This window comes from Citrus clementina, unplaced genomic scaffold, assembly GCF_000493195.1.
Source record: "Citrus clementina cultivar Clemenules unplaced genomic scaffold, Citrus_clementina_v1.0 scaffold_7, whole genome shotgun sequence".
Taxonomy (NCBI): Eukaryota; Viridiplantae; Streptophyta; class Magnoliopsida; order Sapindales; family Rutaceae; genus Citrus; species Citrus x clementina.
The window spans coordinates 1,786,990-1,803,434 of record NW_006262075.1 but is presented as its reverse complement, the minus strand read 5'-3'; the positions used below and the strand labels follow the sequence as shown (position 1 = coordinate 1,803,434).

Genomic DNA, 16,445 nt, shown 5'->3' with positions numbered 1-16,445 from the left:
TAAAGTGGGAATTGAAAGAACGGTCCCAAGGTTGCAGGGGCAGTTTCTGTCAAATTATCTAATTCAGATACTACATTATTTTGGCAGTTCTAGGAGGAAAAACTTCACGAGTTCACTAATAAAAAATATAGCCTCAGCTCCACTGCTCCTTATCCACTCAGACACAGAGAGAGTGAAAGAGGATGAGGCGCTTGCATTTAGCTTTCGCAATCTTCTTAGCCTTTTTCATCCACCGGCAATCTTTCAACGTCCTACATGTTGAAGCAGGAGATGGATTTATAAGAACAAGAGGATCGCATTTTCTGTTGAATGGTAATCTTTACTTTGCAAATGGATTTAATGCATATTGGTTGATGTATGTAGCTTCTGACCCATCTCAGAGATCCAAAGTATCAACTGCTTTTCATGAAGCTGCAAGCCATGGCCTCACTGTTGCCAGAACTTGGGCTTTCAGTGATGGTGGTTACAGACCCTTACAGCGTTCCCCTGGCTCCTACAATGAGCAAATGTTTAAGGTCTTAGTTCTCTCACCCTGTTCTTGTTTCTTTATTCCTTCCAATATTCTGATGATGTTGAATATTTATCTATTTATTTAAATTCTTTTCCAAAGGGATTGGATTTTGTGATAGCTGAGGCTAGAAAGTATGGGATCAAGCTCATATTGAGCTTGGCCAATAACTATGATAGTTTTGGAGGGAAGAAGCAGTATGTGAACTGGGCTAGAAGTCAAGGCCAATTCCTCACATCTGATGATGATTTCTTCAGAAACCCTGTTGTTAAGGGCTACTACAAGAACCTTATCAAGGTCAGTTATTTAAATATTTGATATTTTTTCTCTTGGTAGTCTAATTAACCCTGGCTTTGTATGGAACAATATTTTTAGGAGTACTTATTTTAGTGGATTAAGAAAAATGAGAAAGTCAACAAAATTGATGATAATGTGAAATTTTAACTTTTGATATACTGTTAAAAAGTTCATTATTCTGCTTGGAATTTCAGTTTGTGGTTGGTAATGGTGTTACTGAAGAATTTCAATTGACCATGATAATGTGAAAATTTCTTGAGGCTCTTCTTTTGTGAGATATGAGATGTATGATGACCACTACTATTTTGTCTATGCTTTTTGCAGACTGTTCTTAACAGATATAATACCTTTACTGGAATTCACTACAAAGATGACCCGACAATTATGGCATGGGAGCTTATGAATGAGCCGAGATGCACATCAGATCCCTCTGGAAGGACCATTCAGGTTGATTGATCTTCTTTCCCTTTTCTTCTGGTATTTCTTTCTTTGTTTATATTTTCAGTCTAACATTTCCTACTAAGCTTCAATTCTTTATTCATTAATAGTCTACTCCTTTTTAGCATGATATTTTTTTCAATCCAATGCTTTAAAAGTTGATTTGCATTTAATTTTGGTTTCAATTTGTTGGTCCACCTTAAATACTAAGATCGTCACTTATTAGTCCTCAAGGATTCACACAGCTCTGCCCACTGACAATTTATCCCCACCTCCATGAGGGCTAGACCCCATCAATGAATGCTTTTGTTGAAAACTCTTTTTACCTTTTCAAGAACCAGTCCAGTTCTAACTGCATTGTGATTTGGTGAAGTTTGACTTCTGTCTTAAACAGGATTCGTGATTAACTCGTGCTCATTGTTGTTTGTATCTTTGTACGACAGGCCTGGATAACGGAAATGGCTTCATATGTGAAGTCCATAGACAGAAATCACCTGCTGGAAGCTGGTTTAGAAGGATTTTATGGACAATCAACACCTCAAAGAAAGAGAGTCAATCCTAATCTTGATATTGGAACAGACTTCATTGCCAATAACCTGATTCCGGGCATTGATTTTGCAACAGTTCATTCCTACCCTGATCAATGGTATATTTCTTATTTAATGGAAACAATTAAATTACATTACTTGATGTCATAAAGCAAACAATATGAAATGAATTTGCTGAAATTTATTTTTATTAATTCTTACTGCGTGAGCAGGTTATCAAGCTCAAATGATCGATATCAACTTTCTTTCTTGAACAACTGGCTCGACACACACATCCAAGATGCTCAGCACATTCTTCGGAAGCCAATACTCCTAGCAGAATTCGGGAAATCGCGGAAAGATCCTGGTTATAGCACCTACCAGAGAGATGTAATGTTTAATACCGTGTACTACAAGATTTATTCTTCGGCTAAAAGAGGAGGTGCAGCAGCTGGAGGCCTGTTTTGGCAACTTCTGACTGAAGGAATGGACGCTTTTCGAGATGGTTATGAGATAGTTTTGAGCCAAATCCCCTCGACTGCAAATGTTATTACTCAACAGGCTCACAAGTTGTACCAAATTCGTAAGATTTTCGCAAGAATGAGAAATGTTGAGAGGTGGAAGAGGTCCAGGGGCATGAGGAGACGTCAGAGGCAGGGTGGAAACAGGGGAAGGCACATAGGAAACTGAAAATATGTATTTGCTTGAACGAAATGAGACCCGGGTTGTATCAGCGCGTGTTGCTATCAACTTAAACGGATAGTCGGTGGTCAGGTAATCAGGTTTTGGGAAGTTGTTTCTCTCTTAGTGATGAACGTTGGTCATCCAGGAGAGTAGCTAAGACTTTTTCTTTAAGTACATGTTAATCTTTATACTTTTGCGCTTTGGTGCCATGATAAATGTTGGAAGAATTTCAAAAACTTCATGAACCATATTATTTTTAAAGTTTAAAGAAATGAAGTGTACCTAACGGGAAAATAAGTTTACAATTTAATTAATTTCATGGAGAGAGACACTAAAGTGTACTTTTAAACACAGTTTCTCTTCTGAGTTTAGTTTTCAGTTACTTGATAATGGCACAGATACTGCATCAACACTCGACTCAAAAATTTTGAGAACAATGAGAGTTTAGGAGTGAGACTAGGGAAATGAGCACTGGTTCTTACTGAATTTTGATTGATTCATGCCACATTAATGGGTTTGGCCCATTTGCGTGTGGTCCACTCTTCGGCAGTATCACTGTGCTTATGGGCACGTAGTATTGGGCTTCAGATTTGTTTGTAAATTCTGAATTAATGAACTTTTCAAAACGTATTCCGAATCGACTTTGAGGTGCAAATTGCCATGCTGATGCATGGCTGCAGCATCTCAAAAGCAAACATGCTTCTTCAGTCGAGTAGGCTTCGTGTCGGGAGATTATTTGCAAGCTCGGCCATCGCTTGCACTGAACGGCGTCCTCTCCTACTCTTTCAAGGAACCCAATTACCTGTTTATGTAAGGACACCAGAGGTCAATTCTCAGCTAAAGCACCTAGTCAAATCCGGCTACCTACATGATGCTCGCAAGATGTTCGATACAATGACTCAGCGAGACGAGATATCGTGGACCACGCTGATATCTGGCTACGTCAAGGCCATGGACTCCATTGAAGCTTTGGCATTGTTTTCAAGGGTGTGGGTTGAGCCTCAAATGAACATGGACCCCTTTATTCTCAGCCTTGCCCTCAAGGCTTGTGCGCTCAGTGTAAATGTTAATTACGGGGAATCATTACATGGATATACCGTCAAAACTGGTTTTGTGAACTCAGTTTTTGTGGGTAGTGCCCTTTTGGATATGTACACGAAACTTGGGAAAATTGAGTTGGGCTGTAGAGTTTTTGATGAAATGCCGTTGAGAAATGTTGTGTCCTGGACTGCTATTATTACGGGGCTTGTTCGTGCTGGTTATAACAAGGAGGGGTTGATTTACTTCTCCGAAATGTGGAGATCAAAGGAGCAGGGTGATTCATACACTTTTGCTATTGTATTAAAGGCATCTGCTGATTCAGGTGCTTTAAATTTTGGGAGGGAGATTCATACTATCATGCTAAAGAGAGGTTTTGATGTGGTCTCCTTTGTGGCTAACTCTTTAGCCACCATGTATAGCAAATGTGGGAAGCTGGACTATAGTTTGCGTTTGTTTGAAAGAATGAGCACTCGGGATGTGATTTCATGGACCACAATAATAACATCTTATGTCCAGATGGGTGAAGAGGAAAATGCCTTTGATGCATTTGTAAGAATGCAGGAATCAGATGTAAAGCCCAATGAGTATACTTTTGCAGCAATTATCTCTGCTTCCGCCAACCTTGCAAGAATCCAATGGGGTGAGCAGTTACACGCCCATGTTTTACGGTTAGGCCTTGTGGATTCTTTGTCTGTGGCCAATTCCATTATGGCCATGTATTCGAAATGTGGACAGTTAACTTCAACTTCAATAGTGTTTCATGGGATGATCAGGAGAGATATTATTTCATGGAGCACTATAATTGGAGGGTATTCTCAAGGAGGTTATGGAGAAGAAGCTTTTGAGTATCTATCATTGATGAGAAGGGAAGGACCTCGACCTAATGAGTTTGCTTTTGCTAGTGTGCTGAGTGTCTGTGGAAATATGGCAATTCTTGAGCAAGGGAAGCAGATCCATGCTCATGTAATGTCTATTGGGTTGGAGCGAACAGCTATGATAAAAAGTGCTCTAATCAATATGTACTCAAAATGTGGTAGTATAAAAGAGGCTTCACAAATCTTCTATGAAACAGAAAGTGATGATATTGTCTCGTGGACAGCCATGATTAATGGATATGCTGAACATGGTTACAGCCAAGAAGCCATTCATTTGTTTGAGAAGGTTCCCATGGTTGGTTTGAGACCAGACTCAGTTACCTTCATGGGTGTTCTTACTGCCTGTAGCCATGCTGGACTTGTTGATCTTGGTTTCCACTACTTCAATTTGATGAGTGATAAGTATGGTTTTGTTCCTTCTAAGGAACATTATGGTTGCATGATTGATCTCCTTTGCCGAGCTGGACGACTTAGTGATGCTGAGAACATGATAGAAAATATGCCTCATCAAAAGGATGATGTTGTTTGGTCAACTTTGCTTCGAGCATGTATGGTCCAAGGTGATGTTAATTGTGGGAGACACACTGCAGAGAAGATTCTTGAATTACATCCATCCTGTGCAGGGACTCACATTACCCTTGCTAACATTTATGCTGCCAAAGGAAGATGGAGGGAAGCAGCGGAAGTTAGGAAGATGATGAGATCAAAGGGAGTAATTAAGGAGCCTGGATGGTCTAGGATTAAGGTAAAGGATCAGGTTTCTGCATTTGTTTCTAGTGATCGGCGACACTCACAGGGTGAAGATATATATCGTATGCTAGACTTACTAGCTTCAAGGGAATCTGATATTGATGACTTGGATTCTCTTGTACACGATGCTGAAGATTAACAGAAGGGCAGATCCATACTTTAATTGTCATTGCATGTCGAGGCTATGATCCATTTACTTAGTTGCTGACTTGAGAGCTGCTTATACAAGCACAACTGCCAGCCAGTACTTGTCAATTCAACAGTGGCAAGAAGCTGATTCTGATAAACAAAATTCTATCGCAATGTGGACAGCAATGTGAATCTGTTCAGGAATATGAGCAAGCACAATCAAAGAATGAGGTTCTGAGGGCATCCATGTTGAAAGCCTATAAAGTCAAGCGAGATGAAATCTGCATCAGCGTAGGGGCTGCCCCAAAATGCGTCAGACTGATTGTCAGGTAATCAAGGTTGTTGTCTTGTAAGAATTTATGGGCACTGTTGTCGATTATGCACATTTGTGCACTTCTTAAAGTGCAATCATAATGGTTTTTGCCCTTTTAAATCCAGGGATCTGCCAACTTTCAGAATACTTTATCGGGCTGAGGAATCCAGAGTTTGTGAGATTAGAGTGATGCTGCAACCAATTTGTGTTTTGGTTTCTTCGTCAGCCAAGAAGATATAGGAAGCTGTTGAGGGACAATAGCAGGTGACAGCACAGAGTCTTACAAAAAGAACCGTGAAGATCTCGAGGCTTTGTGAACATCAGTCTCTGGTAATAAATTTGGGATGGAACAACTAGGAGTTGATTGGGCTGTTGAAACAAAATTGACCTGGTTGCACCTATTTTTTTGGCATCTGAGAACACTTTGCTTTTGGACGAGCGAACCATGCAATTTGTTTGCTCTATTTTGTCTTCCTCCCGCCACACCCATGTAAAATTTCTCATTTTCCTTTATCGGCATGTAGATTAGATTTAATGATCCAGCATATTTTAACTCAATCGTCTGGATCGAGTCCGAAGAAACGAGATCACAGAAGCAAAAATAACAGCAGTCTATTGCAAAGTTTCTAATCATTTCATTTTCTTTTGCCATCTTGTTTAAAAGGATGTCTGAACCCTTCCTTGACGGGAGTGACGGGGGACGTTGTGTACACAAGCAGATACACATGGTGTCACTCCATTTAGTAATGCCAACTGAGTTCAGAAATGAATTTGTTTGCTACTTACGACCGTTATTAATCAGCTTTACAAAGTTCATTATTCATCCTTAAGCCAATGTTTAATCACATACAAAACAAAACCTACACAAAATGCAGCCGCCGCCAAAGCAACGATTATCTGTATTGACAGATTGGAATTAAATGCTTCAAGCACGATAGACTTCCATGAAAAGAACCATAAAAGGGAAAAAGTTGACCCCACGGCAGCACCAACTACCACTTGGCTGAATGTATGCAGTTGTTGTGATACCCGTAACCATGACTGCAAATCCCAGAAAATATGATAGAGATAAGCAACCTATTCAATTCAGTTACTTCTCTGCTCAGAGAATTTATCATTTAAAGACCTCAGAGAGAACAGTTGTATTAAAAAGTGCAGTATTTAGCAATGATTAATTTCAGTATTGCTAATGCATCTTTGCTATGGAACTTTTGTAGATTCTATGCTGCATTTAAGGAGTGACATTATCATACATTATTCATACTTACCAGATATGAACCTATTGCCAAGGTAAATCCACTAATCATCAATGAGGCTTCATTTATCCCCAGCCATTCCACAACTGCAACACCAGGTAAACAATAGTTTACTAAAATGTCTACATAAAGCCAAAGCTTTGATAACATACAAACCACTAGCACTAAGACCAACAATCAAAATATAAATGAACCATGCCCTTCCCCAAAGTAGATCCTGGAAAATCAAGAGAACGAAATAATGGCAGATTCACATGAAAAATGTTTGGATTGAATTTTTCTTGCACAGGAATGCACTCTGCAGTTATAACAATCAATTGGAAAAGACTAAAAGAAATGCACAACCATACGTTGAAAAAATGAAATCAATCTATGTAACAGTCATTCTGCTGATTATTAGAATTTTGAAATTTGAAGATTTAAAAACTGCTAATGCAGATAATGAAGCAAACACTTCTGAAAGGTTCAAATTATTTTTCTTCTTACTAGTGCTTCTCTGCTTTCTAAACCATTCATCGCAATTTGACTAGTAGGAAGCATAAACTCAGTATAATGCGCCGGTAAGGCTGCATAATGTACAAGTTATCTTGAAATATGCATTCCTCAGACTAAGAATTCAAGAATACCAAAATAAATTAACAACCAACCCCGGCTCCTTTTAATGGTATAAAAGGAAGAAAGGAATTACTTGACAGAATAATAAAGCCGCCAATGAAGAAAATGGATTGTGCATGAGAAGACGGCATTCCAGGATCAGATTTCAAAGTGGGAACAGGTCTCTCTTGGTTTAGAATCCGTTTGAGAACCATAGCTAGTGCAGAATTAATAACAGATCCCATGGTAGCCCACAAAGCTTCTGAATCATGCCTCCAGATAATGATAACACTAAATAATCCAGATACCAGCCACTTGCTCTGTCACCAACAGCAAATAAACAATTAACCTTATGACAACACAAGATTAAACAGCCTTATCAATCTTGAATCATTTTTACTTTCCAAGCATAGCGTCCTCCGTTTCTCAGGCACATTTAAAAGTGCTTTTAAATAGTTAAAAGCAATTAATGTCCACCTGCGGTGTTCAATTGAAGTTGAGAAAAGACAAGTGCTTTTCTTTCAAGATCAGAAAACACTTGGTGTGCTTTCTGAATAATCACGAATAGCGCTTCCTAAAAAGTAAAAACATGTCCCTAAAAGCACAGTAAGCCAAGCTACAGCTTTCTTGGAAAAATCACTCAATTGATCATTACGCTGATGTAATTCAATATAAACAAGAAGCCACGACTGAAATTACACAATCAAAGAAACTATACGCATAGCACCAAATAGAAAATAAATTTTTATAAAAAAAAGAAAAGAAAAAAGATTTACAAGTTAAAGAGTAAAAGATATACACACCAGACGATTAATAGTGGACTCCAGCCCAGAGGCAACTAACTTTGATGACCCATCAACAAGAGCTTCTTGTTCAAACACGTTAACATCTTCCTCAATATTACTACTACTGCTACCATTCCTAAACGCTGACGTTTTTATCAATTCAGTCATGTTTCTACTAACAAACCCAGCACCAAAAACGGAGCTTTTAATAGAAATTCGATCCAGCGAGCTTTTTTTCGTAAACGTAGGCTTTAAGGATCCTCTGTCAAAAAATTTTAATGTGGGTTGGTGCAGAATGTTGGCTGTTGTTGACATTTTGGTTCAGCAGTTGCACGAACATAGAACACGGAAACAGATTTACCCCGCCAGCCATTTGTACTGTCTTAATTGTTTTGCATTTGTTTCAGTCGATGCGTTTGCGTGAAACTTCGAATTGTGAAAATAATAATAATAATAATAATAATAATGTGCGGCTGGCTGGCTGCCTCTTTTATTTGTTTTTTTTTTTAAGAGATTGTTAAAATAAAGAAATAATTGATTCGGATTAATCCAAATGGGGAATCTTCAATTTGATCCCTAATTTTATGGTTCCGATTCGCTCTGGAGAAGTAAAGAGTCTGATCGTCCACGTGGAACGATCATGCATAAACGGCTGAACTTGTGTTTCACCAACGCATACGTGTTCTTCTAAGTCTTTTTTTTAAAAAAAACTGATGTTACGTAAGGTATTTATGACAGCTAACAGCTTCTATTTCAGTAGATAATTACTGATATTTATAATAAGATGAATAAATGACACTACAATTTTATATTAAATTTTATAAATTACTTGTTTAGACAAATAATTCACATAAGTATTTGAACAATGTATATTTTACTCATATTTCGTAAGAGAAAAAGACTATAAATTGACTTCACTCAATCATGTTTAATTAAGGGAGAATTTTAGTTCATAAAAACTTGAACTACTGTGCATCGCTATTTAAATTTGTAAAAACCGTGAAGAGTTAAGCTATTTAAACTTGATAAATTTTCCTTTACTTTCATTTTAAAAAAGTAAATCTATTATCAAAAATTTAAAAATCTGAAAAATACTCTTTACTAATCTGTTTCTCTCTCTTTTACAATTGTATATTCTCTCTCTCCTCTGTTATTCTACAAACTAAATACTTAATTTCACTCTCTTTTGAATTTTTATTTTTGCTTTTCTTAATATATCATGATCTATATTTCATACTTTTTATTTATAAGAGTTTTTTTTCTTGATATTCATTAGCTTTTTTTTCTTAATATTCATTAGCTTTTGTATTTAGTAAAAAATAATTTCTTGATATTCATTACTTTTCATGGATGATAAAATTTTGTTAAGGTTCATTTTTTTAATAGTGGATTTTATTCTTTTTAATTAATGATAACATTGTTTTGCATATAAAAAAATATGAATTAATTGATTTGAATTTGTGAAATTGAGAAGAGAAAGAAAAGAAAGGGTTAATTAAATTATTTTTAGATAAAAAAATTCTTAATTAAAAAAGATGTAGAGAAAAATTTGATGGGTTCAAACTAGGGATGGCAAAAAGCTCAGGCCGGCCCAACCTATTCCCACAGGTTTTGGCCTAAGTTTCATACATGAGGGCCTAGAAAAGAGTTTAGAAAGAAAAAAAAAATCTAGGCCAAACCCAAGCTCTTTATTTTAAAAAATATATTTATAAATTAAAATAATAAATTGAAATTTTAAAAATAATGGAAAGATTAAAAAAAGCTTAAATTCCTAATATATATATCAATAATGAATCAAAAAAATTTAAATTATAATACTAAACTCTCTTTTAAGTGTTAATTAATTAAGATAGTACTTAAATTAGATAATCCAGTACTAAAAAATTAAATATGTAAATGTTTATTTACTTTATTTATTATTTTATTTTAAAATATTTATTTTCTTTAATTTATTGTTGATTATAACAGTTTGATTATCATTAGTTCATTTCAAATTTACAATAATTTAAAAAAATTTAAAAAAATAACTAAAAGTCCAAACCCAGCTCAGGGCCCCAATGGACCCGACCCAAACTCAGCCCTTACGCTTCTCTTCAAGCCCAGGTCAAAGCCTTTAATTTGCCAAACTTAGTTCAAACAACCTCATCTAACAAAAAAAATGTTTAATTAAAAAAATTTAATTTAATTAATTTTATGTCTTCCACATAAGTGTTCTTCTTATTCTATTTATTTTGTTCTAATTTGTATTATTTCTTTTTGTATATCATCTCATTTGTGTTCAGATCTCCTTCGAGGAGCAAAACTTGCATGAGACAAGAGCTTGTACTTTGTCAAGTTATGATAGAATACTTGAGTTTTAAAGTGAAAAAATTATAGAATATTTTAGAAGTAATATAATTAATCAATACATGCATGTCATGTGTATTTAAATTTTATATAACCACTAGTTGTATACTAATTCATCAAAATAAATATACACATATTATAACATTATTTAGTTATTGTGTGGCCGATATAGTAACTCCGAGGTATCATAGAATTTCTTCTTAAAGTGATACTACTAATTAGTTTTATTACGCGACCTATAAAATTTAATATTTAAAAAATTAGGTCTCACAATTCTACTACATAGAAGAATACTGTTAAATGAACTACTGAGATAGTGAACCTGTCTCATGTAAGATTTTTTTTTCCTTTGGAGATGTTGGACATGTTTTTTATACAACTCATTTTGATCAGCGCTCTTACATGAAATTTTTCAAGTCAAATGTTAACTGTGTAGAATGTTATTCTTTGGTAGCTTTTATCCGCTTTTCATACCGTATATATCATAAAATTAGTCACCTACACTCATGGACGGAGGTAGCACAGTACTACTAATTGGAAGAAAAAAAAAAACAAGTTTTCCCTTTTATTTGAACAGCTTAATAACTTGAAATTAAAAATTTAATGACCCCAATCCTAATTCATTGAGAACGTCGTTTTGAAATTTGAATAATATTAATAATGGAACTTCTGAACGTTAAAAAGCAACTCACATGAGTTATCTAAAATGTCACGTAACTAGTTACGAGTTTTAAATATAAGAAAAAAGCTATTAAAAATTATGTGACCGAGTACTTATTTCCAAGAAGTGCCAATCATTTGAAACTAAAGAACCCTCAAGAATGGACCGATTAAATCATCTAATTTTACGTCAAAGTTTGAACTTTTACCTATGTATAATGGCTCAAATATTTTAACTACAACATAAATATCAAGTGGTGGTTGTTAGCTTGTTCTGTAGTGAAAATTTGTTGGTCTAGTCTAATTTTGTTAAAATTTTATATAGAAATTTGTACCATTATTATTGTTGGATTTGTGCATAGAACAGTTTTTAACGAAATAAAAGAACCTCCCGACTCAACTCTTTTACGACTAACCATATTTAAACTGATGGGCAGACATAACGTGTGAATAGTTTCTTAGAAGAACATTTGAGAAATCTAATTGCGGCCAATCAACAAATTGTGTTGATCTTTTAAAAAAATTGCCAAATTCTATTATAACCTTAAACTAAGTTTTTCTACTGGAGTTAGCCTTTTCGAGTTGGCAATTGGTCAGGTGTATATATGTTAAATGTATATGAATGGCCTGCTAAATTCATTCTAATTTTAAGTAGTCGACGCTAAAGGTGGCCAATGGGCTGGACAGCACGGGCACGGCACGTGTCCGTATAGCACGGCACGGCACGTGTCCGTATAGCACGGCACGGCACGTGTCCGTATAGCACGGCACGGCACGTGTCCGTATAGCACGGCACGGTACGAGTACGTCTCGGTAGAACACGCGGCATGGTATGGCACGCACGTGGGCCGTGCCGGGCTTAGATTTTAGGCACGCGGGCCTTAAAAGCACGGCACGATTAGAGATGGGCCAAAGCACGGCACGCAAAAAAGCACGCAATAAGCACGTTTCATTTTTTTATGAAAGTAAACTTAAAATTTTATGATTTTATAAATAACTTGAAATTGAATCTTTTAATATCTTTTATTGGCTCAAGTTTTTTAAATTTATTTAATTCTTAGTTTCAAAAAAATTATAATTGATTTATGTTTATAATTTATTAAATAAATAATTGATATCATGATTTTAATAAATAAAATTATAAATATAATGATTTTATAAATATGTATTAATAGTATTATAAACTATGATATATGACTCTACGTAATTCCAAGTTAACAATTAAGTTAACCCTTAAAAAAAATTATTATTATTGTTATTGTTAAGTGCTAAAAAAGAATTCTAATACCATAAAATCAAACTTAGCAACTACTATTACATTCTCTTATTATTATTAATTTATTATTATTGAATATATACTTGAGTTTTGAATTTTTTATTCTATTAAATTAAAATAAAGGCATATGAATAAAAAAAAAATACATAAGCTTGAAAAAAATAAGACAACAACTTGGCATACGTTCTTAAAAAAATAAAAAATAAAAACGCTTAGTGGGCTATTTTTTCTAGGCACGGCCCATGGCACGACACGTGTGGGCACGACACGAGTGGGCACGAGCACGAGCACGTGTGGACACGGCACGTGTGCCGGATTGGAACGGCACGGCACGAAATGAATAGTGGCACGACACGGCATGAGCACGAGCACGCATGAGCTTCTTTTGATGGGCCTGGGCCGGCATGGCACAGTCCGTTGACCATCTCTAGTTGACGCTCTTTCACCAACAGACCAACTCCTTTTTTGTTTTTTTTCATTTTTTTTAAATTGTCAAATTGTCTAGTTCGATTGAGGACAAAGACATCTCTAAGTAACAGTAACTATGGTATTTAATTTAAGTTTTTTATTGTACTTGGCCAGTTGCATTGGGCCATCAAACTATTCAAGCGGGGCCAGATCCTTTGTACCATTCATTTTTTGGGCCATTATAAGTGGGCTCTCTTCATAAGGGTCAGGTCCAAAAATCTGTCGTTTTAAAATTAAAAAGGGCTGCAATTTCAAGTAGTGTTAGCCTACTGGCACCCCCTCCAATCTCCTCATAAAACCCCTTTTTTTAATTATTTTTATTTTAATTTCAAAAACGTTATTTTTAAATTTAATTTTCTTATTCTTAAATTTCAAAGTAGTATTTTTTTTTTGCAATTTTGTTATTATCCTACAAATAAATTAAAATATTTTTTGGGTAATGGATTTTTTAATATCAATTATTAAGTTAAATAACACATCTTTTAAATTGTACTTAAAAGCAATCTTAAATATAAAAAGTCTTATTCAGTAAAAAGTAGGAAAAGAACAATAGAGTATTACTAAATTTTTACAATCTATTTTACAAGAAGGAAGTGATGTAGAAAATAAAAAGGGAAAAAAATGGATTGATTATAAATAAAAGTAATTCGCTCAACAAATTTATAAATGTGTTTAATTTTTATTTATCTTTAAATGTAATTTTATCTAAAGTGGGATTTTATAAGGATAATCAAGGGGTGCAAATACGTTCACTCTTTTAGGAATGGGCGAGTTAACTGCCCAGGAGAGATTACCTTCAAATCTATTGTTTCCTGACATTTTGAATACCTTTTAAGATATGAACATGACAAAACAATAAAACTATACGCAGTCTTTGTACTTGATAGCTTTTTAACTAAGTACAAAAATATGGAATAATTGAAGATTGCGAATGCCCTTTCGTTCGCATCATTCAAAATAATTACAAATTAATAGAAGGAAAATTATTTACCGACTACTTGATTTTTCACATTTTATTAAAATTATTATTATTTTTTTCTGACAAGAATCGATATGAAAAGTTATCATTGTTCCACTCTTGTCATAACCTCATTAGAATACTGTTGACATCAAAGAGTTAAATTTATCATTTAAACTAAACAACTGCTTGTGCGTTCTTGCTATCCCAAATACCCAAATTGAACCCAAGAAAAAAGATAAAACTACAAAACAAAACCAAATCAAAATTTCAAAAACCCAAATCATGTCGTGGATAATATTTGAAGGATTATTGCCCTTGTCATCATAGCAAAAATGCCATCAATTGCAGGAATTGCTCAATATCACATTCACAAAGCCACTCGTGGCCCCCAAAGCGTGTCGGTAATAATATGTGGGATGTGGGTATGGAGAAAAGGGACAAGAAGCTTATCAAACAACTCTTCAACACTTCCTCCGATTAGAAGTTGACTCGCCTTTCTGCAAGCTTTGCCAACGGACTGAATAAAGTGCTCAAAAGCTATTTTAGCTTTGCTTATCAAGACTCAAGTAAATGCAATATGTTCACTTTCTGATCTTTTGTACATGAATCTACTTAAGCTTTTAAATTGTTTTCTAGAAAAAATACTCTATCCAACTATGAATTTAGGAAATTGATTAAGGCTAACAAGTGTAGTGAAGAGATCGCAACAACGGCTGCAAACGATTTAGGTGGGGAAGAAGAAGGTGTTCTAGGGTTGTTTAGTTGTTCTTAACATTTGTGATCTAATTTATTTATTATTTATTTTAAAGATTTTTTGTTTGATAATTATTTATTTTTATATGGAACTTCTATTATCTAATTTAGTTATTTTAAGGATTTTTATTTGATAATTATTTATTATTTTAAGGTTTTTTTTGTAATTACTCCTCTCAGACTAAAAAGTCATGTTTTTAGCTTGGATAAAATAGTCATTTTAGGTTTTGCAAGCAAAATAGTTATTTGACCAATATTCTATTAAATACCCTAACGGTGTTATAACGAGAGTGGAGCAGTGATACACTTTGCAGAGTTGGAGTGGATTGTTGCCATATATATATATATATATATATTTGTGTATTTTTAATAAAATGTGAAAAATCAGATAATTTGTGGATAATTTCCTTAATCGAATTGTCAATGATGTGAGAATAGGCCTTGATGACTTATTTTATGAAAAAGAACATTGAGGTGCATTTGCAGTTTGATATCCTTTTTAAAATGGAGTTTTGGTAAATAATAATTGAGAATGATAAAGATGTTTTTAATAATGGTATTTTGTTAGAATGAAATTGCCTTTGGTGTCATTTTAGAAATAACGTTTTCTCGAATAATCTATGAGAATTATGGGTGGATACGGCTCGGTCCGGATTGAAATTAAGCAGAACCGATTTAAATCGGTTATTTTATAAAAAGAACTAAATAAGAACCGAACTCAATAAAAACCGAACATAAATGGATCTTTTTGGATCGGTTCGGTTCGGTTTTTTCAGTTTTGGGCCTGTTGGGCCTATTTTGAATTTCTAAATTTTTAGCCATTAGGCCTCATGAATGTAATAATTTTTTTCAACAATTAATTTATCCTAATTTCATTACAAATATTAACAATAAATATAAAGTATTCAAAACACATTTTATCACTAATATCTTACTAATTACTAATAAGGTACTTACAAAATATTTTAGTTATCTTACGCAACCAATTAAAATTTAACACGTTTCTATTTAAATAAAATTCCAATAATAACTCGATTTTTCAGTTCAGTTTTTTTTTTTACAAACTATATATTTCGATTATTTTTTAAAATTAAAATCAATTCAAACGGAGCGGTTCGGTTCGGTTCGATTTTTGCTAGTGCACGGTTTTTTTGCCTACCTCTAATGAGAATAGAGGTGGAGGAAGATCTTTTAAAAGAGTTTAGAAGTATTCTAGCCAAAGCTCTAGTAGTCTACTGTGTTGAGTGCATATCTAGTGCAGGTATCTTTTGCGGAATGCGCAATGATTTTCCTCTCGTTCCTCAGTTAGATTTTTAAACTCGTCCAATTATGTATTATATATAATGTTTAATGCTTGAAAATCATCAGTTTAATGTTTAATGCTTTCATGTGCACTGTTGTGAACTTATGTGTACTACTTATCAAGTTGAAAATCAGTTTTCTACCAGCAATAAGTTGAAAGTCAGTTTTCTACCAACAGCACTTGAATCACTTTAGCCGACAAGGCGAGTCCACCATGTCAGCTTTCAAGACATTTTTTTTCTCTCTTCTTGAGGCTTTAGAGATAATGGCCATACGCTTAGCTTTCATGCATGATTGAAACAGTGGTCCTGCAAAGAGAAACAAAGAATTATATATCGTATATGTATGCCAGCGCACATAGAATTTACGTGGCTTCATATTGGCGAGGCCCCATGAATCTTTTATTCTTTGAAATTAAAGCCTTACTGCACAGGAGACGAAATTAAATTCAAGCAGATCTGCTCCGTAATGAAATAGTGTAA

At 34.5% G+C, this 16,445-nt stretch overlaps 3 protein-coding genes across 4 annotated transcripts; 2 read left to right on the top strand and 1 right to left on the bottom strand.

Moving 5' to 3' along the window:
* LOC18037560 (mannan endo-1,4-beta-mannosidase 7) lies at positions 1-2,764 on the top strand. The gene is made up of 5 exons (XM_024180057.1): positions 1-515; positions 611-805; positions 1,130-1,252; positions 1,687-1,889; positions 2,004-2,764. The coding sequence occupies exons 1-5, from the start codon at positions 183-185 to the stop codon at positions 2,458-2,460; spliced, it is 1,311 nt and encodes a 436-aa protein (XP_024035825.1). The 5' UTR covers positions 1-182; the 3' UTR covers positions 2,461-2,764.
* A 301-nt stretch (positions 2,765-3,065) lies between these two features.
* LOC18037559 (putative pentatricopeptide repeat-containing protein At3g47840) lies at positions 3,066-6,378 on the top strand. Of its 2 annotated transcripts, none has more exons than XM_006425569.2 (2): positions 3,066-5,578; positions 5,688-6,378. In XM_006425569.2, exon 1 carries the CDS (start codon positions 3,115-3,117, stop codon positions 5,257-5,259), a length of 2,145 nt encoding a protein of 714 aa, XP_006425632.2. In that variant the 5' UTR covers positions 3,066-3,114; the 3' UTR covers positions 5,260-5,578; positions 5,688-6,378. The 2 variants fall into 2 exon arrangements, with proteins under 2 accessions (XP_006425632.2, XP_024036334.1); XM_024180566.1 differs by having other exon boundaries at positions 3,066-5,587.
* Positions 6,176-8,654, bottom strand: LOC18037548 (lipid phosphate phosphatase epsilon 2, chloroplastic). Its single transcript, XM_006425568.2, has 4 exons — positions 8,216-8,654; positions 7,507-7,732; positions 6,831-6,904; positions 6,176-6,603 (listed from the first exon to the last, which is right to left on the bottom strand). The coding sequence occupies exons 1-4, from the start codon at positions 8,510-8,512 to the stop codon at positions 6,379-6,381; spliced, it is 822 nt and encodes a 273-aa protein (XP_006425631.1). The 5' UTR covers positions 8,513-8,654; the 3' UTR covers positions 6,176-6,378.
* Between the last annotated feature and the right edge of the window lie 7,791 nt (positions 8,655-16,445).